General features: G+C 36.7%; 3 protein-coding genes, 1 non-coding gene and 3 pseudogenes across 5 annotated transcripts; 4 read left to right on the top strand and 3 right to left on the bottom strand.

Annotated features, from left to right (window-relative positions):
* Positions 1 to 167: 167 nt before the first annotated feature.
* On the top strand, positions 168 to 1,808 carry LOC130503959 (probable protein phosphatase 2C 9; annotated as a pseudogene).
* Positions 1,809 to 2,076: 268 nt separating this feature from the next.
* LOC108822301 (14-3-3-like protein GF14 epsilon) lies at positions 2,077 to 3,894 on the bottom strand. Of its 2 annotated transcripts, none has more exons than XM_018595343.2 (7): positions 3,742 to 3,894; positions 3,252 to 3,558; positions 3,086 to 3,173; positions 2,751 to 2,860; positions 2,523 to 2,671; positions 2,403 to 2,437; positions 2,077 to 2,321 (listed from the first exon to the last, which is right to left on the bottom strand). In XM_018595343.2, exons 1-7 carry the CDS (start codon positions 3,806 to 3,808, stop codon positions 2,319 to 2,321), a joined length of 759 nt encoding a protein of 252 aa, XP_018450845.1. In that variant the 5' UTR covers positions 3,809 to 3,894; the 3' UTR covers positions 2,077 to 2,318. The 2 variants fall into 2 exon arrangements, with proteins under 2 accessions (XP_018450845.1, XP_018450844.1); XM_018595342.2 differs by having other exon boundaries at positions 2,077 to 2,308.
* Positions 3,895 to 4,416: 522 nt separating this feature from the next.
* TRNAM-CAU (transfer RNA methionine (anticodon CAU)) lies at positions 4,417 to 4,501 on the bottom strand. Its single transcript is given in 2 exon segments — positions 4,417 to 4,452; positions 4,464 to 4,501. It is a non-coding gene; the product is annotated as a tRNA-Met (tRNA).
* Positions 4,502 to 5,017: 516 nt separating this feature from the next.
* Positions 5,018 to 6,876, bottom strand: LOC108819454 (UDP-glycosyltransferase 85A5). The gene is made up of 2 exons (XM_018592497.2): positions 6,298 to 6,876; positions 5,018 to 6,146 (listed from the first exon to the last, which is right to left on the bottom strand). Exons 1-2 carry the CDS (start codon positions 6,812 to 6,814, stop codon positions 5,221 to 5,223), a joined length of 1,443 nt encoding a protein of 480 aa, XP_018447999.1. The 5' UTR covers positions 6,815 to 6,876; the 3' UTR covers positions 5,018 to 5,220.
* A 7,859-nt stretch (positions 6,877 to 14,735) lies between these two features.
* On the top strand, positions 14,736 to 17,193 carry LOC108819094 (phospho-2-dehydro-3-deoxyheptonate aldolase 1, chloroplastic). Its single transcript, XM_018592085.2, has 4 exons — positions 14,736 to 15,624; positions 15,846 to 16,122; positions 16,208 to 16,453; positions 16,755 to 17,193. Exons 1-4 carry the CDS (start codon positions 14,840 to 14,842, stop codon positions 17,010 to 17,012), a joined length of 1,566 nt encoding a protein of 521 aa, XP_018447587.1. The 5' UTR covers positions 14,736 to 14,839; the 3' UTR covers positions 17,013 to 17,193.
* A 2,280-nt stretch (positions 17,194 to 19,473) lies between these two features.
* Positions 19,474 to 20,654, top strand: LOC130503958 (uncharacterized; annotated as a pseudogene).
* Positions 20,655 to 20,758: 104 nt separating this feature from the next.
* Positions 20,759 to 22,268, top strand: LOC130503957 (14-3-3-like protein GF14 omega; annotated as a pseudogene).
* The last annotated feature ends 1,273 nt before the right edge of the window (positions 22,269 to 23,541 follow it).

Below are 23,541 nucleotides of genomic sequence, written 5' to 3'. Positions count from 1 at the left end.
AAAAAAATATTTCTGGTCACAATGTTAAGATACCATATAATACGGGGGTTAAATAAAATATTTAAGATTTACGAAGCCCTCAATGCAAATCATTGTTTGTCTTCACTACTGAATATATAAATAAAAAAGTTTCGCGTAGGAAAAAGACATAACACAGGCGAAAGACTTGGTCGGAGAGAAGACTTTTCTTTTTTTTTTTCTGTAGATTTATTACCCTCCGATTGAACACAAAATTAGGGTTTCATTTTCCCCCTTTTCGACTTGCTTCTTCCCCTTTCAGAGCCGCTTCACTATGATTCTCCCTTCTTCTTCTTTCTCCTCGACCTTTTGATTCTTCTTCTTGAATTTTGCAGATTTTTTTCCCTCGTTAATTTATAATAAAATCTGCAAAAAATCTCTTCGATCCAAATGGGAAAATTTTGCTGCTTCACTTCCCCTTCCGAGGTAAAGTTGATTAATTTCGTAAAATTGTTTTGTCTTTGCTATGATTTGTCGTTTTTGTAAGTAAAAGGTTTGATCTTTATTGGTTTTTTTTTTTTACAAAGGTTGTGGGAGGACAAGCATCATCACGATCTGGTAAAGGAAGAAGCGATGAAGGGCTGATCAAGTACGGTTTCAGTCTAGTGAAAGGCAAAGCTAACCACCCCATGGAGGATTATCACGTCGCTAACTTCATCAACAGCCAAAGGCCACGAGCTAGGCTCTTCGCGCTACTACGACGGTCACATGGGTGATACTGTCCCTGCTTACTTGCAGAAGCCACCTCTTCTCCAACATCCTCAAGGAGTATTACTTCACTTTCACTCCTCTTCTTTATGGTTTAGTGGGCTGATCGTGTGGTTATGATTATGATGATGTTTCAGGGAGAGTTCTGGGTGGATCCACGAAGGTCTATAAGCAAAGGCCTACGAGAAGACGGACCAGGCCATTCTATCTAATAGTTCCGACTTGGGACGTGGCGGGTCTACGGCTGTGACGGCTATATTGATCAACGGGAGGAAGCTGTGGGTAGCTAACGTTGGGGATTCGCGAGCGGTTCTTTCGAGAGGAGGTTGGTAATGCAGATGAGTACGGATCATGAGCCTCCATCGTGCCGAACGGTCGAGTATTGAGGATAGAGGTGGATTTGTATCCAATCTACCAGGTAAAAATAGAGAGAAAAGTCTATCTGTTTTTTTTTTTGAGAACCATCTCTCTTGATCAGTAGTAGTAGTGTGTGTAATGAGTGTGATATAATAATATAATAGGTAGTGTTCCTCGGGTGAATGGTCAGTTAGCTGTGTCTCGTGCCTTGGAGATAAGGGTCTTAAACGCATCTGAGTTCAGAGCCTGATATTAGAGATGTTACTGTAGATAGCCAGACTGATGTTCTTGTCTTGGCCAGTGATGCGGATTTGGAAGGTAATTTAATCGCATCTGTTTATTATATATATTTAAAATATGTATATATATAGGACTTAATTTGGATTTGTGAAGGTGATGACCAAATGAGGAGGCGATGGAGATAGCTAAAAGGGTGAAAGATCCACAGAAGGCGGCTAAGGAGTTAACAGCTGAAGCATTGAGAAGAGAGAGTAAAAGACGACATATCTTGTGTCGTGGTCCGTTTCAGATGACAAAAACTCTGGATTCATCAAGAAGAGCACAAAAAAAAGCTGGATTTCTGACTCTGATAATTTTGGTTCCGGTTTGGACCGGTCTAAAGTTTTGGTTTCTGACAGCTTTCTTACTATATAGCGCTTTATGGTGCGTTCGTTGTTATGTAAATTGTGTATGTGTTTAAAGAGGAGTTTGGTTGGGTGATGATATGGTGGGGTTGTGTTTATTATTAGCTTTGATTTGTTATATTTAATCATCGTGATATAAAATAGTAGGGCCTATTTTTGAATAATATTTATATATGTGGTAGTACTTTTGTTTTGTTAAATATTGGTTGATTTGTTGTAGGTAACTGTCACTATCCTTCAAAGAAAGTTAGGTTTGCAGATTTGTTGTCACGGCAACATATTTATGGAGGAGGAAATAAAGTAGATAGAGCGTGACCTTTGCAACTTGCATGGGAATACAATTTTGAAAGACAAAAACTAAGTGAAATAGACAAAACATCATGAGAAAGATGAAGATAGGTAGTGTTATGTTGTTGAACGTCAATGATCTGAAAACATCATCAGGAAAAACATTAAGATTAAAAAAAAAAATTACACCTTTTCAGTGTTTAGAGCTAAAGACGCTTGCTGTCTTTCGGTTTATGATTTAGGATGCACCAAGAGCCGTTTCTCTTTTCACAGACAGATTCAGGGATTCATTTCTGCAATGATTCACTATTTCCATGAGTGTGTCTGTCTAATTGTCACCGCAAAGGAAGAATTAAACTAGAATAACAAAAATGGCCTTTTATTAACCTCTTGTTGAGGCTCATCACCTTTGGATGGTTCGTCTAAGAGAACAAGAAAACAAAAAATGACGAGTGTTAGCTGCATATACAAATTTATTTAAAAGGAGAAAAAAAAGAGAGATATTACCTCCTTCCTCTGGGAGGTCAGAAGTCCACAAAGTGAGATTGTCTCTAAGTAGCTGCATGATAAGAGTGCTGTCCTTGTATGATTCCTCGTTTAGACTATCAAGCTCAGCGATTCCATCATCAAATGCTTGCTTAGCCAATTGACATGCACTGTACAAAAACATAGTTTCAAACCGTTACAAACCTGACACAACCGATTCGGTTTTAAGTTAAATTTCATTTCCAAAACCTTTCAGGAGAGTTCAAGATCTCATAGTAGAAAACTGAAAAGTTCAATGCCAGGCCAAGTCTAACTGGATGTGTGGGTGCTAAACCAGTCTCTGCCGCAGCAACAGCAGCCTACAGTTCCAAAAATCAACCATATTGTTCAGCTTTTAAATAAGGAAGGTACACACACAATCCCAAGTACCTTATAGGAAAATATATTAGATATAAATTTGTAAAAATAAATATTTTTTGTTGAAACATTTATTAAATCTTTTACGGCTCCTAAAATCTCAGGGGCGGCCCTTGAGGGAAGGTGCTACACACACAAAGAGACAAAAAAAAAATCAAATTAAGTACCTTATATGCCTCAAGAGACTGATCTGCAGCTTCCTTGCGTTCATCACCAGAACTAAACTCTGCCAGATACCGATAATAATCTCCTTTCCTAACATAGAAAGAAACATTATTATGATGAAACAAAACTACATTTTCAGGACAAAAACATAAGAAGCTTATGACTCACATTTTGTAGAAAAACACTGTAGATTCGACAGCCTTAGACGAAGGGATGAGATGCTTATCGATGACAGACAAGATGTCATTACAAACTTTAGCAAGCTCATCTTCAACACTCTTGCGATAGTTCTTGATCCTCTTGACATTCTCCTCGTTCCCCTTGGACTCTTCCTTCTGCTCGATGGAAGATAGTATTCTCCAAGAAGCTCTCTTTGCGCCGATCACGTTCTTGTACCCAACAGACACGAGATTCCTCTCCTCCACCGTGAGCTCCACGTCAAGCTGAGCAACTTTCTTCATCGCTTCAACCATCTCTGCAATGCAACTTCAGATCAATTGGTTTCTTTTTTTTTAATATACTAACAAAGAGATCTGTTTTCATACTAAAGAAACGTTTCATCGTACCATCATCGATGTAACAAAAGATCTAGAGAGAGAGAGAGATCTAGAGAATTTGAAATCGTGTGTCGTGAACAGTGAGGGAGAAAATGAAATACCATCGTATCGTTCGGTTTGCTCGGAGAGCTTCGCTAAGTATATTTGTTTTTCTCTGTCGTTCTCCATGGCTGCTGCTTTTGTCTTCTTCTTCTTCTCTTTCAGACAAGACAATGGATGGTTCTCTGGATCTAACTTTTTTTTTGTGAGTTAAAACTAAAGTTTTGAAAATTATAAATGAGACCTCATCGTTTTCGGTTTTACACATAAATAGCCTAAACTAATTATTTGTTTCGATTTAACCCATTGAATACGAAACTCATTATTAAAACTTCTAGAAATTTTGAACGATTTTAACCTTTTTTTTTCTTCGCTATTTATTTCGTAACGAAGAAACTCTACCTCGCTGAATCATTCGCTTTATCGAATTTGTAACTAAACCGGTTATACCAATTTACCAATCCCATTGTGAGTAGGATAAAGTTATTGTGGGCTATAAAGAGTCCCACATCGTTGGGCTGTTGACTAATGAGTTTTCAAATGATGTCGACTTGGTCTTGGGAGTAGATGGACTTGCATCTGCTTGGCTGTTTCGCTTACCATAAAAATGACAAACTTTTTGGTATAAACTTTGAAGACGCTAATGAGGTTGGTTTACTCCCCGCGTAATGTAAATTTAGCTTATTGCCAAAATAAAGAGAATTGAATTTTGGGACTATTGGAAAAGACAAAAATATTGGGGTGAGAGAGGCTCGAACTCTCGACCTCAGGATCACTCAGTAGCTATGAGACCTACGCGCTAGCCAACTGCGCCACCACCCCTTGATGCTTGTATCGACGTTAATTTATTCATTTAGTTAAGTTTATCTTCTTTGTGTTACGACGTCAATGGTAAACTTTTTGGAATTGGCTAATATTTCTTGTGGTGTTTGTTTACTGACAGAGGTTGCGGGCGGCACGCAATATATTTAACGTGATTTTAAGTTTCTTATTAAGGCAATTTTGAACTATATCCACATGTATTTTGAAAGATATATGTATAAAAGGTTAAGTTATGACAATTGTGAAAATTGTTTTTTCAAAAAAAAAATTGTGAAAATTGTTATATCAATATACATGGTCAGCTTTGTCAAAAAATTCTATCAATATACATGGTAAAATTTGCATACCATAAATTAATATGTTAAATTTATATATTATTTTTAAAGTAAAAAATTCTATTTTTACATCAATAGATTATATCCTAGATAATTAAAAACAAAAAAAAAAACAAAAGTAGAGTAACTTTAAGAGTTTTATGTTTAAAAATTATTATTTTTTGAAGTATCATTAGAGTAATTTTAATATAAAAATAAAATTTATAAACAATAATCATATCTTATTACAGATGTTATTACAAAAGCTAATACAGCAAATGACCAAGGCCATATTATTTCTAGATAAGTATTACATAACTGTCAAGCTTAGTTGACAAGAACCTGTAGAAGAAATTAAACCAAATCTTCCTTCGATTTAAATGAAAGGCTACTCGGTGGCTCGCTCTAGCCACGCCCTAAGAGAACCTTGTCAACAAACATCTGAAAATTTAACTCCGACGAACCACGCTTAGGCTCAGTTGCTCCCTCCGCCAAGCACCGCCACTTTTCCGCCTTCTCCCTCATTTTCTTTCCTTTCTCTCCATCCATCAGCTCTCTAACCACCGCGTCAACCTCCTCCCTCCTCACATCTCCACCGATCTCCATCCCCACCTCCCACTCGTCACGACAAAACTTACAGTTCGTTTGTTGCTCCGCAAAGAACGGCCAACACACCATCGGAACTCCACGGCATAGACTCTCCAGAGTCGAGTTCCATCCGCTATGCGTTAAGAACCCTCCTACCGCCGGATGAGACAGAACTCTCTCCTGAGGACACCAACTCACTATCATCCTCCTGTCCGCCGTCTCCGTCAAAAACTCTGTCGGAACAACAGCTAGTTCGCCAGCAACTAAGTCCGGTCTGATCACCCACAAGAAATCTTTCCCTGTTGCTGCTAAGCCCCAAGCGAACTCCACGAGCTGTTTCGCGCTCATCACGGTTATGCTGCCAAAGTTAACGTAAACAACGCTGTTTCGAGGCTTGGTATCGAGCCAGTCCACACACGTTGTATCTTCTCTCCAAAGATTCGACCCCATGCGTCCGATCTCGCTATCGTTATCGATATCCCGGTCCACTAGTAGATGGAGCGGTCCAATAGAGTACACCGGAGGTGTGATAGATTGTATAGCTTGTATGGTGTCACGCTCGAGATCATCGTATGTGTTGAGAATGATAGCAGAAGCACGTTTGACTCGGTCAACCTCACGTAGAAAAAAATTAAGCAGTATGTCGTCACGAGTAGTCGCACGGATGAAGCTTGGGATGTCCTTTAGTCTTAGATTTTTCATCGTTGGGATCCAATCTATTTCTGTGTCTAAACAATTCTCATCTGCAAAAAAAAAAAACACCACTATTTTATTAGTAATCGATATTTATCAAAAAAATATGAAAGCAGTGTATTAATATGCAAAGTTTGTTACCAATTAAATGATGGTTTCTTAAATATTTGATACCATAATACTGATTGTATCATTACGTACCTTTTATTGGAGATAACCCCTTTTGGACGATACTTTCGAAGTATAGATAAGCCAAGAAGCCACAAGCACTTGTGGTCCAGAAAATAACATTAGGGACACCGATCTCCTCCGCAGCGTCAAGAGTGAAAGTCATCAAACCGTCTGATACAATACATGTCACCGGAGGAACATCATCACGAGCGTTGATCCGCTGAAGAAGTTCCTTGAACGGAGCTAGACAGTTCTTCATGGTGGAGTCGCAAAGAGAAGGGACATCCTGCATCGTATCCCCATCGGTCTCCTGTAGACCGTCAGGGATAGACTCGAACCGGAACGAAGGAACACCTTCGAGCTCGTTGGGCCCACGTGACCGGAGGAGGCGGTTGTGGTTGTATACGTTGTTTACGAAGGTGACGTGGAAGCCTTTGGCGTGGAGGAGTTTAGCCGCTTTCAGCATCGGGTTGATGTGGCCTTGAGCTGGGAAAGGCACGCAAACTACGTGTGGTTTTTGTCCGCTAGAAACTGCATGAGATGCCATTTCTTTTTCTCAGTGCGCCAATGAAAAATGAAAGATGGATGTTATTGTGAGTGATCTGCGAACGATTTTGCTAGACTTTATAGGACTCAATCATGAGAAGGCGAGACCATTAGATTCTTCCACGTGGAAATCCTCCACAGATCTACGTCGTCACTTGCGATATCTCGCAATATTTATGAAATTGACATGCTAAAGATAATATGGTTGTCTACAAGTTGAGTGTACAATAGTCTGTAAGTAAAATAAAATTCAGACTAGTGACCCTAAGGTAATAACTCGTGAAAGTAATGGTTATCTAACTCCCAACTTCGAGGAATAAATTTTGGTCCAGAACCACCTGATCTATTACTGGTTTTTGGTTAAAATTTAATATAGAAACATATATTAGTAATAGTAAGAGTCCTATAACAAATCTCTGCTTAACTTCTAATTAGTCACCAAACAATCGATAAGGCACTAGGTATGATTCTGGCGCCCAATCAATCAATCATAATGCTAATAGTATATAGGAGATCAAAATGATCTCGTTGTATCCAGAATCCAGATCATCGTATATATGCCACTGAGCATGTGTTACCTGAAAAACAAGAAGCACAAGACGAATAGAAAAATATGAAAGTTGAATCATGTTCGGAATTGATCTTTGGCAACAAACTTTTCGATTTTCAATTAATACGATACCTGTCATCATAATGTGGCAATAATGTCCACCAAGGCACATACCTATAGTAACTTTTTCTTCTCTATCTCTTTATTTAGGGAAAGTTTTCAAAATTACATGTATCTTCTTCTTTTTTCTTGCTTGTGCCGAATGATTAATTTAATATGCTTAATTTTTAGGTTTCCGTTTTTTCGTCTTTTATGAAAGACGATACGCATCTTTAGGATGTAACATCAGTCCATTGATTAGTAAGGAGGTAATTGTGTCTTATGTCAAACAATGCATTAACGAAGGTGATGGTTGAGGACGAAAGATGTAACGACTTGCCTTTAATTTCATTTATGCTCTTGCCTTACCGATAAGCTTTGGTTGTATCCATATGATGTCAACGAATTTGTTAGATAACCCAGTGGACCACTTTGCCTTCATTTTCATTTAGAGCTTTAATTACGGATAGCTTGAAGCTTCCCATACAAAGATAGCTTACGCCTTATGTGAATGGTATTCGCTTTTTTTTTGTCAACACAAAAGGTTTTATCTTTGCACGGTGCAACCGGGAAAATTGAGTCCAATAAGAAAGAGCTCAATGTACTTTTAAACCTACCAGATCTTCTTTTTTTCAAAGCCTACCAGATCTTAACATAGGCTTATTTTGTAAGTTTTCTTACGGTCCAATAGGAATGTTTTCTTATCAATTCGGCCTTGTTTTCTTTTTTTTTCGAAACATTTCGGCCTTGTTTTCAAATACGTCAATTCTATGTTCAACTCACAATCTCTGTAAACACACTAGGGACAATAAAAAGATCAAAAATGATAGAAAGGAATAATTACAAAGAATATTCACCTAACATCCCAAAGATCAAAAATGATAGACGTGGCTAATGACTATATATTTGTAATAATCCCAAAGTCAACACACCTAACATCCACCAACACATAGAAGAATAAGACTACGTTTTGTCGACCTTACTTGATTATAGTCACATCATGTCCCCACCTTTGATCTATTGCAGGAATGTAAAAGAATATGCTTGTTTTCATCCATTTTCAAGTATGCATAACACATTTTAATACGTATAAAAATTCAAGGACAGTGTCAAAAAAAAAAAAAATTCATGGACATCTTCATTTTTTGTGGTCCTTGATCTTATGAGATATGAGGAGGCAAGCACATATATATGTTTAAAATAGAAAGTTTTCAATATCCTGTCTATAAATATTGAACTAGTCGTTAATAACATATACAGTAAATGCATTACAACACGAATTGGGTGAGATAAGACCATGATTATCCCATTAATCCAAATGGAGTTCTTTCTTTTTCTTTTTTTTTCCTTTTATCCGATTTTAAAAAAAAAAAAAAAAAAAAAAGATAAACCAGTCGTGGGCCACCACGTTTCAGTGGGGCCCGCGATCATGAAAAAACCCAACCCATTTCGTTTTTTCCTCAGGCAACTTTTTCTTTGGTTTTTGAGAATTTGCTGGGTCCCCCTCCCTCTCTCCTCCTTCAAGATCCCACCAAAATACTGCAATAAACCTGCTCTAACAGCTCTTGGAGTAACTCCAATGAGAGTTTTTTACCAAGGAAATTTCAACTTACATATTGGTGTATATATAATTAAGAATATCTAAAAAAAAATTGAAACACAACCAATAATATGTTATTTGAGATTTGTTGGTTGGGTTTTCAAAAAAATTTAGATACTTATCTAATTATTTGTAATATTTTCTAAATTGAGAACGTCTGGTTAGATACTATTAACAAGGTTGTTCCTATAAATCGATATTGTATTAAATAATGGACAAGACTTGGGTTCACCCTCTATGGTGAATCTTTAAATTCACCACCTCCTTAGTAACCAACCAAAATGCCAACTAGATTAATGATTAAAAAATATTAAATAATTTTTTCAAAACCAAAAAAAAAAAGTGTCAATTTTAATAATGCTAATGTCACTATCTAATCCATAAACTCAAACTCTATACCCTAAATCCAAATTCTAAACCCTAAATTCTAAATTATAAACCCAAACTCTATACCCTAAACCCAAACCATAAATCATAAACCCAAAAATCTGAACTCTAAACCCAAACATATACCCTAAACCCAAATCCTAGACTCTAAACCCAAAACATAAATACAAAACCCAAATCCTATACCCTAGATATTGGGAAAATTTCACAACTACACTTTGTTTGGTACCACTTTTCATATATACATTTAGAAGGAGGACATTTTCAGAAATACCTAGATCATTAATAGGCAAAAGACAAAAATAACCCTCTCATAATTATAACATAATTTCATATCTCTTTCACTCTCGAGAGAAATCTTCGACAAATCACGGCGATGCAATGCGACTTCTCGATCGGCGACGGCGGCTAGATCAGCGACGAGGCGGCGAGATTGAGCGACGGCGGTGACAAGATCGAGCGATGGTGGCTATGAGATCGAGCGATGGTGACGAGTTCGCTTAGACTCAAATTGGAGACGATTTCAAATTGGGGCGTTGGAGGAGCTTTCATTCTTCTCTTTCACAAGGTAGTGAATCCAGATCCCATTTCTATGCCATGGTGGAACATCTCGGGAATGGTATACTTTTTGGCCATTACTCAGCTTATGTGAAATCAGCTCCTGAGACACGGCATCATTTTGATGACGTAAAGGTAATAATATAAGCTATCGATCACTAGTTTCGTTTTGATTTGTGCACTTTACTTCTTTGGTAGACTTCTCTGAAAGGGTATCAACAAATGCAAATTTTCCTTTCGCAGGTCTGAGAATTAGGGAAGAATGTGTTCTATCAAATGATGCGTATATGTTAATCTACGCAAGAGAAAGAACTCCTTGTTTCACTAGTGCGTTTGAAGAGCTGAAGATACTATTTGAAGCCACTCCAATGAATTTATCGCCGAAGTCTGTTCTTGAGACTACTACTACCTGTAGCGAGGAGTGTGTAAGCGACCTTAGCTAGCAGACTGTCTCTGATTCAAACAACGCCTGTAACGGCTCGGTGGGAGTTGTATATTGATCCCTGGTGGAAACTCCTCAGATTGCCACTGTGATGAGGCACAAGATGAAGTGTTTCGTTTGGCAGAATCTATGAAGACGAACTTTTAAAAACTTTAAAAAGTCTATAAACAATTTATAAATGTTTATAAAACAAATATAAATATTTATATAACTATTTATAAAGGTTTGTAAAACTATTTAAAAGGGTTTATAAAACTATTTACAAGAACTTATAAGTGTTTATAAATTAATTTACAAGGTTTATAAATCTATTTATAAGTGTTTATAAATCTATTTATAAGAGTCTTTATATATATTTATTAGGGTTTATTCGAAAGATTATAAGAATTTAATAATCTTCATAACCCAATTTATAAAAGTTTATAAATCAGTTAGAAGAGTTTATAGATCATTTTTAAATTCTAATATCATTGTACGTAATATTTGGGGTTTGATAATATTATTAGAGATCCTTTCTATTCGCTTATGGTGAAGATGACATCTTGAGAAAGCAGAGCAACAAGTTTTGTATGATTACAAAATAAAGAAGCAATCTTAAGAGAATCTTAACATTGTTTACATTCAGTATAGAAAAGACCAATTCAATCATGGGACACTAATGTGTCTGGAAAGCAACAGAAATCAAATGTTGATGTTCAACCGAGCGATGACAACAAGATACAGCAATTAAACTTCTCAACTCAAAGATAAAGTAGTATTCTTGGATTGAAGGGAAACTTCAGAACTGGAACTTGTCAAGGCTGTCAAAGTAAGGGCGATCGAGTGCTGTTTTTGCTGCAATTCTCTCAGCAAGATTGTACCTGAGCATTTTCTGCATTTGTTAAAACATAGAAAGCTCAATAAGACTTAACAAAGAGTTTCAGCCTATGCAGAGGGAGCGATGTTACAACAATATTCATATGCTAAGTTCATGAGGCAGTTAATTTACTGTGAGAAGATCAACTCCTTGAGGCGAAAGAGATGGGAAAGCACGTGCTAAGTCTTGCGGCTCCCACTTTAAGTAGTCATGCCAGTCTGATTCTCAGAATAAAACTATTCATGTATGTTTATAAAGTTTTATAAAACCAATCATATGGATATATGAAATAGTAAAATCCATTTATAAAGGTTCATAAAACAATTAATAAATTATAAAAGGTATGAAAATTGTTTAGAGGTTCTTCTTGAGCTGTTCAAAAATATCTATTCTGATAAAAAAAATAATTTATAAGAATTTATAAAAATAATTTATAAAGTGTATACACCCTTATAATAGATTATAAAACAATTTATAAGGATATGTAAAATTTTTGAAGCGGTGGAGCCTTGCTTGCTGTCCGCATGTGCCTCAGAATCTGCCATGTATCATCATCTCTTTACAAAGCCTTATAAAGATATATAAAATTATTTGTAAGAGTATATAAAACATTAATAAAGGCATATAAAACAAGTTATAGAATCTATAAACCATTTATAAATGTTTATAAAAACATTATGAAAGTTTATAAATAATTTATAAGGGGTATGTATACTACTAATAGGGGCTTATAAACACTTTATGAAAGCTTATATTCAATTTATAAGAGGTATTTTAAGAGTTGTATAGGTTTATAAATCAACTAAAAGAGTCTATAACCATTTAGAAATTCTTATAAAACAATTTATAATGGTTTGTATAATAATTTATAAAAACAATTTATAAAGTATATACACCATTATAAAGGATTATTAAACAATTTATAAGCATATGTAAAATTTATGAAGCGGTGGAGCCTTGCTTGCTGTCCGCATGTACCTCAGAATCTGCCACGTATCATCATCTCTTTACAAAGCATGCACGTATTCTTTAGTTTTATAAGAATATTTAAAGTTATTTATAAGGATTTATAAAATCATTTATAAAAATTTGTAGAATATCAAAATTTAATTATTTTATGAAGTCTTATAATGTTTTATAGAGGCTTATAAATCATTTTTAAAAAATAATTGTCTGCTCTCCATAGTACACGAGCTAATTCTGAATTTAAACCTCCATATTTTGGAAAATTTCAGGAGCACAAGCTCTTTAACATCAGTAGCATAAACACTTATAAATATTTATAAATAATTTATAAATGTTTATAAGTAATTTATAAATCAGTAATACTTTATAAGGAGATACTATAATTGATAACCAAGGATTTGAATTTGAATTTCCATGATTTGAGTAGCTTCTTTTTCTGAACATGCGGCTGTTTTTTCCTTCTTCTCGCAAACATTATCTCTTTGTATTTGAAATTCCAATTCTTCCGACATTTCCTTTATTTTTATCGTACGAAAGGCTCATGAACAATAGATCAAACAACTTGTGTGCAACTACATCAACAGCTTCTACTGACTTTTTAGTCAACTTTTCCACCACATCCATATCCAAAATGTATGGTTGTTCAACCTTGGCACACTCCAAATACCACCAGCTTGATCATAATGTGAATCATTGACTAGAAGTGTAAAGCCACTATTCTCAATCAAAACAGACTGCATTTCATCTATCTTATGGCTTGGTTCCAAAAGAGAGATTGGTACCTCTGTTTCTAACTTCTCATGGCGATGAACAGAATGCTCGTCAACCTCTTGGTTTGAATCAATTCAGTAATCGAATCCGTTGACTCTTTATTTGCGGCCAGCTCTTTTGTCTCCAACTCTGCAATAGAATCAGTCGATTCCATCCTAGTAGTTGAACCACCTTCGTCTCGTATGTGAATCGATGGAACTGATTCCAATTGAACTTGCTGGAATACTCGTTTGAATAAGAGAGAAGTCATCATCATCGAAATGTCGACTTGTTCGTTTGAGTTCCTCGTCGTCGTCGGATCTCTCTGTAGATTCATCGGATCTCGTTGATCTCGCCGTAAAAATCTTCAGCGTTGTCGGATCTTTTTTTTCGTCACCGCCAGATAATTCCTCAACTCCGATTTGAATCTGAGATGATGAGATAAAAGTAATCGTGAGATGTAGGAGAAGAAAAAAAATAGTTTTAAGCTTTATTAGTTAGGGATATAAAAGTAATTTACCTACTAAAATTTTAATGGTAAAGTTGGTTAAGGTAGAAATGAAAAGTGGTATCATGAAAGTGGTATATTTGGCAATTTCTCCCCGATATTTTAGGTTAATATTGATGTTGTTCTTTTGAAATTTAAGGTTAAGAATTAAAGTTTGGATTTAGAGTTCATGGTTTGGGTTACAGTCTAGGGTTTGGGTTTAGGGTCTACGGTTTGGGTTTAGGGTTTATGGTTTGGGTTTAGAGTCTAAGATTTGGGTTTAGGGTCTAGGGTTTGAGTTTAGGGTATAGTTTTGGGTTTAGAGTTTAGATTTTTTGGTTTATGATTTATGGTTTGGGTTTAGGGTTTAAGATTTGGGTTTAAGATATAGTGTTTGGGTTTAGAAGTTAAAATTTAGGGTTTAGAATTTGGATTTATGGTATAGAATTTGAGTTCATGGATTAAATAGTGACATTATCATTATTAAATATGATATTATTTTTTTTAATTTTTTTATTATTAATCTAGTTGGCAATTTGATTGATTATTAGGGAGGTGGTGAATTTAAAGATTCACCATAGGGGTAAACCCAAATCTTGTCCTTAAATAATTTAGATGTCTAAACTCTAAATCGAGTAAGTTCGAAACGATAAACAATTACAAATAACAATAAATAATAATTATTAGTCAAAAAATATTAGTGGATAAAAACAATAAGTAAAAATTACTCAGAAGTGGGAGCAGGCGAAATAGATTGGTGGGGTTTCGTTCTCCACGACGGATATTAGGTGAAGCCAGAGATTAGACGGATATTAGGTGAAGCCAGAGATTAGCTTACTCATCCTCATATGATCTATCTCTAATTAAAAAAAAAAGTTCAATCAATCAAACCTATATTCTAATATATTGCTTGACTTACTGTTTCAGTTTTCAGGTCAACATGCGTACAAATACACACACTATTGTTATAAAACATAACATGAGACCGCTTTTATAAATCTTGACCATCTTAATAAAAGTAATTGTTACATTACCATTGTCTCACCGAACACTACCGTCAAACACATGCGACGAATCCACTATTCAAAGTAAACCTGAACCGAAAATAAGGTTCCGGGTAGATTGTCGTACGTGATGAATTGACGAATTCACCCTTACCTACCGCGAAGACAAAAAGCTTCACCAAACACAACTACTGGGTTATAAAACCCTCAACATCTCCTTCAAACACTTCTCAGGTTTCGTGTTGTTCACAAACTTGTCGGAATCTCAACACCAAAAAAAAAATAAAAACTTTCTTTATTGAAACAAAAACAAATATTCAAGGAAAGATGGCGCTCATGAATGGAAGCATGAACCTATCATCAATCAAGACGTCAATATACACCAACCGTCAGTCAAGCTTCTCCTCCGCCGTACCAAGAACCACATCCCTCCGTATCTCCGCCGTGCAAACCGACCCAAAACCACCAGCTTCCTCGGCGGTAACGACGTCACCGTCGAAGTCCGTTGGAGTTAACGTGAGTAAATCTAAATGGGCACCCGAGAGCTGGAAGAAGAAGAAGGCTTTGCAGCAGCCGGAGTATCCTGACTTAGCTGAGCTAGAAGCCGTGCTCGACACGATCGAATCTTTCCCTCCGATCGTTTTCGCCGGAGAAGCTAGACTTCTTGAAGAGCGTTTAGGCCAAGCAGCAATGGGTGAAGCGTTTTTGCTACAAGGAGGAGATTGTGCAGAGAGTTTCAAAGAGTTCAACGCTAACAACATTCGTGATACGTTTAGGATTCTTCTCCAGATGGGTGCTGTTTTGATGTTCGGTGGCCAAGTCCCCGTCGTCAAGGTTGGAAGAATGGCGGGTCAGTTTGCGAAGCCGAGGTCTGACTCGTTTGAGGAGAGGAACGGTGTGAAGTTACCGAGTTATAGAGGAGATAACATCAACGGAGATGCGTTTGATTCCAAGTCTAGGATTCCTGATCCACAGAGGATGATCAGAGCTTATTGTCAATCTGCAGCTACTTTGAATCTCTTGAGAGCTTTTGCTACTGGTGGTTATGCTGCTATGCAGAGAGTTACTCAGTGGAATCTTGATTTCACAGAACGTAGTGAGCAAGGAGACAGGTAAACAAAAACAACAGCAAATAATACTATTTTAATTATTTTTTCTTTTGGTAATTTTTTTAAAAGATGAGTTATTATTAGTTGAGAGATAACTAGGACTTTGTAATTGTTTATTTTAAATTTAACTAATAGATCCACTTAGAACATGCCAATATGAGTGTCCTAAGGTGTTGATTGTATTTGTATGTGTGTTAAAAATGGTTGTATTGGTTTGGCTGCAGGTACCGTGAACTAGCTCACCGTGTTGATGAAGCGCTTGGTTTCATGCACGCGGCTGGACTCACCCTTGATCATCCCATCATGCAAACAACCGAGTTCTGGACTTCTCATGAGTGTTTGCTCTTGCCTTATGAACAATCACTAACAAGGCTGGACTCAACTTCTGGTCTCTACTATGATTGTTCTGCTCATATGATTTGGGTCGGTGAGCGAACCAGACAGCTTGATGGAGCTCACGTCGAGTTCTTAAGAGGTGTTGCTAATCCTCTTGGAATTAAGGTTTGTTTTTCCCCAACTCGTCTCTCATTACATTATCAGGTTTTAGTAGTTGCGTTAGTGAAACTGTTTGGAAACTTTGTTATAGGTGAGTGATAAGATGGACCCAACGGAGCTTGTGAAGCTGATTGAGATCTTGAATGCTGATAATAAGCCTGGAAGGATCACGATTATCACAAGAATGGGAGCAGAGAATATGAGAGTGAAACTTCCTAATTTGATCAGAGCTGTGAGACGAGCTGGACAGATTGTGACTTGGGTTAGTGATCCTATGCACGGAAACACCATCAAGGCTCCTTGTGGTCTCAAGACTCGTCCATTTGACTCCATCTTGGTACGTTTTAAATAAAACTCTCCCTATTGGTTAGAAAAATATTTTAGTATATGTTTGTTGTAGTAGGTGAGATAGCGAAAGGTGACATTAATCAACTTTGGTTGGGCCAAAGTTGACGACAACTTCTTTCTCTATAGTTTGGTGGTCCTTAAAAATAGTGAAAATATTATATAAAGCACGTGTCCTGAATCCATCTGCTACGTCTATTTTTAGTAGACTTTGAAGTTTTCTTTACAGAATTTGATTTTTGATAAGTTACAAAATAATATAATAACTTTTTCTCTTAACTTAAAATATTTAGGCAGAAGTGAAAGCATTCTTCGACGTGCATGAGCAAGAAGGGAGCCACCCGGGAGGTGTTCACTTAGAGATGACTGGTCAGAACGTGACCGAGTGCATCGGCGGTTCACGCACAGTCACGTTCGATGACTTGAGCTCGCGATACCACACGCATTGTGACCCGCGCCTTAACGCTTCACAGTCTCTTGAGCTCTCCTTCATCATCGCTGAACGCCTTAGAAAGAGACGCATCAAGTCCCAACAGGCTTTTTCCGTGTAATATAAACAAACATGTGCTGTAATATCTATATATACATATAATAAGTGTGTGAATTCAGTACTGTCCCGTTTATCTTTGGTTCAAGTCTTGGGTCAATTGAACGCGTAAGGTTTTGTTTTAATATTGTTGTTGATGAGTATTATTTCCATTTTAGAATAAAACCATGTACTTTTCGTTTTTATTCATGTTGTGAACAGTTTTGTGGTTGAACAAAAAACTTAGGTTCCGACTGTAATCAACTAAACTGAAAGGGCTGAAAAATTCGTTATATTTCTAAATGACTGAACAATACTTAACTATGTTTCATATATTTGGATATTTGACATATGTTTTTAGACGCTTAGTTTCCTATAAACCATCCATTAACTGTGTATAGGGCTGGGCATTTTATCCGTTAAATTTGATTCGATTCGTTATCCGTTGCTATTCGATTCGAAAATTCCGAATATCCGTAAGCTTTCGAAGCAAAGCAAATACTAAAATTCAATATCCGTCAAAATCGAAGCAAATCACACATATTAAAATTTTGGGAAGCGAATATCCGATCCGATCCGTCAATATATAAATACATGTATATTTTGATTATATTTAAAGTTTTAAATGTATAAAATTATATAATTATTATTCTAATATATTATTTGATAGATTCTATTCATATTATTACTTATATAAAAGTATTACATAAAAGGAAGAGAAAATATTTACGATAATTATAATTTTTTTTTAAGTTTTGTGTTATTATAATTTTAACTAAGTTTAAAAATTTACAAAATATGAAGATTCATTGCTTTTTTTAATTTTTATCTTTTATATCATGCAAAAAATATATTTTACAAAACAAATTTGTATCAAATTTTTAAGATTATTTGTATTAATCAAAACAAATGAGAGATCCGTAAGTATCCGCGAATATCCGCAAATATCTATTTATTTTCCGGATATCCGTTTTTCCGAATATCCGTATTTTTCCGAAGCAAAGCAAATCGAAAAATCAGATATCCGTAACATTCGAAGCAAATCACAAATACCTTCAAAAACCCGAATATCCGATCCGTGCCCAGGCCTAACTGTGTATATACAACTACAGAGGGATAAAGAAAGAGTGAATAGTATAAGCTTGATAACGTCGAAATTGTTTGGTCGCCTGACATGCTTAGAAGACACATGTTCCGTCTGAGCTGTATTTGGCTTTAACGAGGTTAAAAATCGTTGTTAGTATCAGTACTCAAATCAGCACTAGTTTCTTTAAAAATAAAACCAGCACTAGTATCAATCTTCGATGACATCTTTTTTATTTTGCTTCTGTACATGGCGTCGATCAATTTTATACAACATAACATGTAAAGTTTTTTAAAACACATCTTTTCAAAAAAAAAAAAGTATTCAAAACACATGTAACATGTTACTCTTTGTGAAAACGAGTAGTCAAAATTACATGCAGTTTGTAAATATCCAATTTACATTGATCTAACACAAACTTTTAAGAGAAACAGCTTACCAAAAACAACAAAAACTCCAACGCTTTGGCCAGATCAACCTGTTTAAAAAAATTGACTAACAAATGGGGTTGTATAAAAATGACCATTACATTCGCTGCGTACAAGCAGATCTAGTATCGACAATTATTGTACCAACCTATATTTTATTCGTAAATAACTGATCAAAGAATAAAAAAGCTGCCATCTCTCTATATGGAATCTATGTCCTCCCCTGGTTGGAACTTGAAAGAATAAAAAAAATAATTTACATACAAGGTTAAGTCTGATATTGTGCATTAGTATTCTAACTTAAAACCTTGCGATACGTTTATAAACAAAACAAAAAAATATACACAATTTTTTCCAAAAAAGAATACACACGGCCAAGTTTGATATTTTGCAATTAGTATTCTAAACTTAAAACGTAGCAATACGTTTGCAACCAAAAATATACGTGGTGCAGTCTGATATTTTAAGCAATTAGTATTCTAAACTTAAAACCTAGCAATACGTTTATAAAAAAACAAAAGTAGTTTACATCCAAGGTCAAGTCTATCCAAAGGTCAACTCTGATATTGTGCAACTAGTATTCTGAACTTAAAACCTAGCAATACGTTTAAACAAAACAAAAACATACGTGCATACAAAGTCAAGTCTGATATTTATAAAACTTTAAACCCAGCAATACGTTTATAACCAAAATAAAAGTATAAACACAGTGTCAAGTCTGATACTTGCAACTAGTAAACTAGAAATATTCATATACAAAAGGTCAAGGTCAAGTGATATTGTGCAGTCAGTACTTGAAACTTAGAACCTAGCAATACTTTTTAAACAAAAACAAAAATATACATACAAAGTCAAGTCTGATATTTTGTAGTATTCTAAACTCAGAACCTAGCAATACGTTTATAAACAAAACAAAAATAAATAAATAAAACGAAGAAGCTTCTTCACTTGTATGTCTCAATCGTCGACCTGATCAAACCAGAAATTTCCATCTCCCTTCCTAAAACACAATTCTCATTTTTCATTTTTACTTTTATAAACTTGACGAAAAGATAAGTTATATACACATATATAACTTAGAGTGAATATCATCAGTGTGATATCCAGCTTAAAATCATGGATATTAACAGTGAAGCAAATCAACGCGAAGAATCATCTGAATGGTTCATAAAATATCTAAACCGTCAAGGTGATTGGTTAGAGAAAACAAGAGGAAATCTGATGGTTGCGGCGACGGTCATAGCCGGTATGAGTTTTCAAGTTATGGCTAATCCTCCAGGTGGCGTTTGGCAAAGTGACATGTTCCTCCGGACATCAAACTGGTGTTTGCAAGGCGAAAGTCGGAACTTCGGTACTGGTAGACAATAGTTCAAAGCGTGGGTTTTATCATGGAATGGTTATTAGTAGTACGGTATCTTTTTCTGCCTCTATGACTATAATTCTTCTCATCATCAGCGGGTTACGATTGAGGTATACTATTAAGAGATTAATTATATTTGCAACTTTATACAATAAGTTTGGAGTTGACAAGATATTATCGAATATGGAGTGAACTAAATTTACTTATGTTGTTCGATATTCGTGTAAATTGAGATTAAGGTATTCATCTTGGTGAAGTATAACAACTATGTCAGGTCCAGTTGGTAACTTAGACTTACTCATCAAAACTTGTCTGATTGGTTAAAAACTACTCATCAATAGTTATTTGATTGGACTTCGTTAATCATAGCTATTTAATGATCTTTAGTGATAATATTTAGGTGTTCAGACAAATAAAAAACTTTAATTATCCAATGTTACAATTGTTTATAGGAACCGTTTGATAATGGCGATCCTGGTAACGTTCATGACAGTAGCAGTTCTTTGTACATCGGCAGCATTCCATTGTGCAGTAGCTTTGGTTCAATCCGACGATCAAGTCATCACTCGTATACTAGGAATTTATTTGGGAATTTGGATCGTGTTTTTTATTTATTTTAATACTCTTAATCCAACTTATTCGGTTCACATGTTGGCTTATTTATTTTATATGTTGTAATTTACTTAATTTATTATTTGTTATATAATTTCGTATACCATATTCCTGTTGTATCAATCATACCTTGCTTTGTCAATCATTTGTTGGTATGAGAACTAAAAATAAACACCAAACAAATACTTTTCAATAGAATCTTCGTCCAAAAACTTTTCCGTATAAAATGCACGACCTTCCCGCTTTTGAACCGTACAAAATCCAACGGTCCAGATTCGATCTTTCTCTTTCTCGCTCCCCACTCCTTTCGCCTCCTCCTTCTCTCTCTCTTTTAACCTACAAAGAGAAAGATAAAAACCGAATCGAACAACCAAAAAAAAAAAAAAACTCTCCGATCTGAGATAATCACAAAATGGCCGTTTCATCGCGCGACGAGTACGTATACATGGCGAAGCTCTCGGAGCAGGCCGAGAGGTACGAGGAGATGGTGGAGTTCATGGAGAAACTCTCCGCCGCCGCGGACGGCACCGAGCTCACCGTGGAGGAGCGCAACCTCCTCTCCGTCGCGTACAAGAACGTGATCGGCGCTCGGCGCGCCTCGTGGCGTATCATCTCCTCGATCGAGCAGAAGGAGGAGAGCCGCGGCAACGAGGACCGCGTCAAGACGATCCGCGACTACAAGGCGAAGATCGAGACGGAGCTCGCCGGGATCTGCGACGGGATCCTGAAGCTGCTCGACTCCACGCTCGTCCCATCCGCCGCCTCCGAGGACTCCAAGGTGTTCTACCTCAAGATGAAAGGTGATTACTATAGGTACTTGGCTGAGTTCAAGATCGGTAAGGAGAGGGATGATGCGGCTGATAACACCTTATCGGCTTACGAATCTGCTCAGGTTTGTGTGTTCTCAGATCTGGTGGATGGAACGTATTTTTGATTCTTGATTAGGTTTTTGGATTAGACCTAGATTTAGTTTCTGATTCTGGATTAGACCTAGATTAGTTTATAATATGGATTTTTGATTATGTAGGACAATGCGAAGGGGCTTGCTCCAACTCACCCGATCCGTCTTGGCTTGGCGTTGAACTTCTCTGTGTTCTATTACGAGATCCTCAATTCTCCTGATCGTGCTTGCAACCTCGCCAAAACGGTAAAACCTAATATTTCATCTTAGGTTGATGGGACTAGATAGCATCTCTTGCTCCCCTTAATGGCAGTGTATCTTTATATACCTTTTGCTTTTGTTACGTTTTTTTTTTTTTTAACACTTGATGGTGAGAAGAGTAAGTGTTGTTCTTGTATGTGTGTGTGTGTGTGGGTGTGTGATTCAGGCTTTTGATGCTGCGATTGCTGAGTTAGACACACTAGGTGAAGAGTCGTACAGGATAGCACTTTGATCATGCAGCTTCTCCGTGACAACCTCACTCTCTGGACATCCGACATGCAGGTTTTGCTTATTATCCTTTCTCTGTTTCTCTCTTATTTAATGATTATTATGTAATGTAATGATGGCTTATTTTTGTGTGTTTGTGTGTGGATCAGGATGAAACTGCAGATGAGATAAAGGAAGCAGCAAAGCCATCAGAAGAGCAGAAATGATGAATCTTCTTCGTCAATACTGTTTGTCTATTCAAGAGAGATGTCACTCTCTTTTCTTTTCCTATGTTGAAGTTAACACTCTTTCTATTCCTTTTTTCTTTTGCCCTTTTGGATTGAGCAGAATTAAATTGATCTTGCTCCGTTTCAAATCATGGAAGGTTTTTTCATGTGATTTGCGAAATAAATAACAATTTAATTCAAGCAGAATCAAACGATGTTTATCAACCTTCTGTTTGTAAAAGAAAATTAGACTTGATGACCGGTTGTCATTAATCATTGGCTTCAAACAGGAAAAAAAGGTCTCTCATGATCTCAAGTGTAAGAGATCTGGTGGAGCCATTGTTTTGAAGATGAATAATTAGTGAGAAGGCAGATAATAAGCAAATGAGATGCTAAAAAGGAAGATGGCAACACAAAGAAGCAAAAGTTATGAAAACTTCCCTCCTTTAATCTTATTATTTAAACCAAAAACAACAAACGATTAAGGGGAAAAACAAGCCCTTAGTTCAGGTTTTTAATCAATAACAAAGTCGACTCGAGTTGGTCGCTTGGAGAACCGGGTCACCTTTCTCGATTCTAGCTGGGTAGTGTAGGTTTTGAGAAGGTCGAACGCTCTGATAGCTGAGACTCCATGACGTATAGTCCCAGAACCATGATGATATGGCCAACCTACCCTACCGTGAGGTAAAACCCGCAGGAACAGGGGGTGGAATGTTCTGAGAATTAAACCAGCTAAATGGACTCCCGGATGGCAAATACCCCTGAACTGGTGGTACCAATTTTTCAGATCCTTGACCATTCGGGTAACTGGGCCAGTATGGATTCCAAGACGTAATGTTCCGGGACGGTCGTATAATGTGTATCCGAGGCGCAGTGGAGTATTCTCAATAGTAAAGCATTCTGATAATTAAGACAATTTAGTGAATTACCATATGCATTCGGATAATAAGGCAAATAGCTTCCCCTCGGTAAACGCGTTGGATTTGGTGCTGCGATGTTTCCTGATCGTAAACCATGTGGGGAACGGTCCTATGGACCTTCCAAAGACGAAGTCGTCGGGGGGGCGGTGGAGTTTTCTCCGATCGTAAACAATGCGAGAGAAGTTGGGCCAGTTAAAGTAAAGTCTTCGGAATGGTGTTGAATCGTTCAGAACATTAGGGCAGTCTAGAATCTCGTACGATGAACTCACCGGAACTTGTTGTGGTGGAACGTTCTCCGGTTGTTGTTCTTGTCAATAGTTATGACGGAGACCATGCAGAGAATGGCGACGACGGCGGTGATGTTTCAAATGTTGAGGTGTTCAGGGCGTTGCTCCTAGTCAAAGCCGCGGGTACATAATGTAAAGGGGTAATACCATCTCCATTTCGGCTGTTGGGCTGAGTCCTGCTAACCTGAGCCAGTGGCAGATGACGGAGGCTATTCAGACATCGCAACATTAGAGCAGGGCCGGCTCAACATCCACGTAGGTCCTTGG

Source organism: Raphanus sativus, unplaced genomic scaffold (assembly GCF_000801105.2).
Source record: "Raphanus sativus cultivar WK10039 unplaced genomic scaffold, ASM80110v3 Scaffold1268, whole genome shotgun sequence".
In the NCBI taxonomy this organism is placed as follows: Eukaryota; Viridiplantae; Streptophyta; class Magnoliopsida; order Brassicales; family Brassicaceae; genus Raphanus; species Raphanus sativus.
Note: the sequence above shows the minus strand (reverse complement) of the source record. Positions and strands in the feature narration are given on the sequence as shown.

Bases quoted from the DNA above. Each gene is read 5' to 3' on its own strand.
- LOC108822301 (XM_018595342.2), bottom strand. From the start codon at position 3,808: ATGGAGAACGACAGAGAAAAACAAATATACTTAGCGAAGCTCTCCGAG. The intron at 3,174-3,251 runs GTGAGTCATAAG...TTTCTATGTTAG, and splicing joins ACAGTGTTTTTCTACAAAAT to GAAAGGAGATTATTATCGGT. The intron at 2,438-2,522 runs GTAATATCTCTC...TTGTTCTCTTAG, and splicing joins TGACCTCCCAGAGGAAGGAG to ACGAACCATCCAAAGGTGAT.
- LOC108819454 (XM_018592497.2), bottom strand. From the start codon at position 6,814: ATGGCATCTCATGCAGTTTCTAGCGGACAAAAACCACACGTAGTTTGC. The intron at 6,147-6,297 runs GTACGTAATGAT...TTTTTTTTGCAG, and splicing joins GGGGTTATCTCCAATAAAAG to ATGAGAATTGTTTAGACACA.
- LOC108819094 (XM_018592085.2), top strand. From the start codon at position 14,840: ATGGCGCTCATGAATGGAAGCATGAACCTATCATCAATCAAGACGTCA. The intron at 16,123-16,207 runs GTTTGTTTTTCC...ACTTTGTTATAG, and splicing joins CTAATCCTCTTGGAATTAAG to GTGAGTGATAAGATGGACCC. The intron at 16,454-16,754 runs GTACGTTTTAAA...TAAAATATTTAG, and splicing joins GTCCATTTGACTCCATCTTG to GCAGAAGTGAAAGCATTCTT.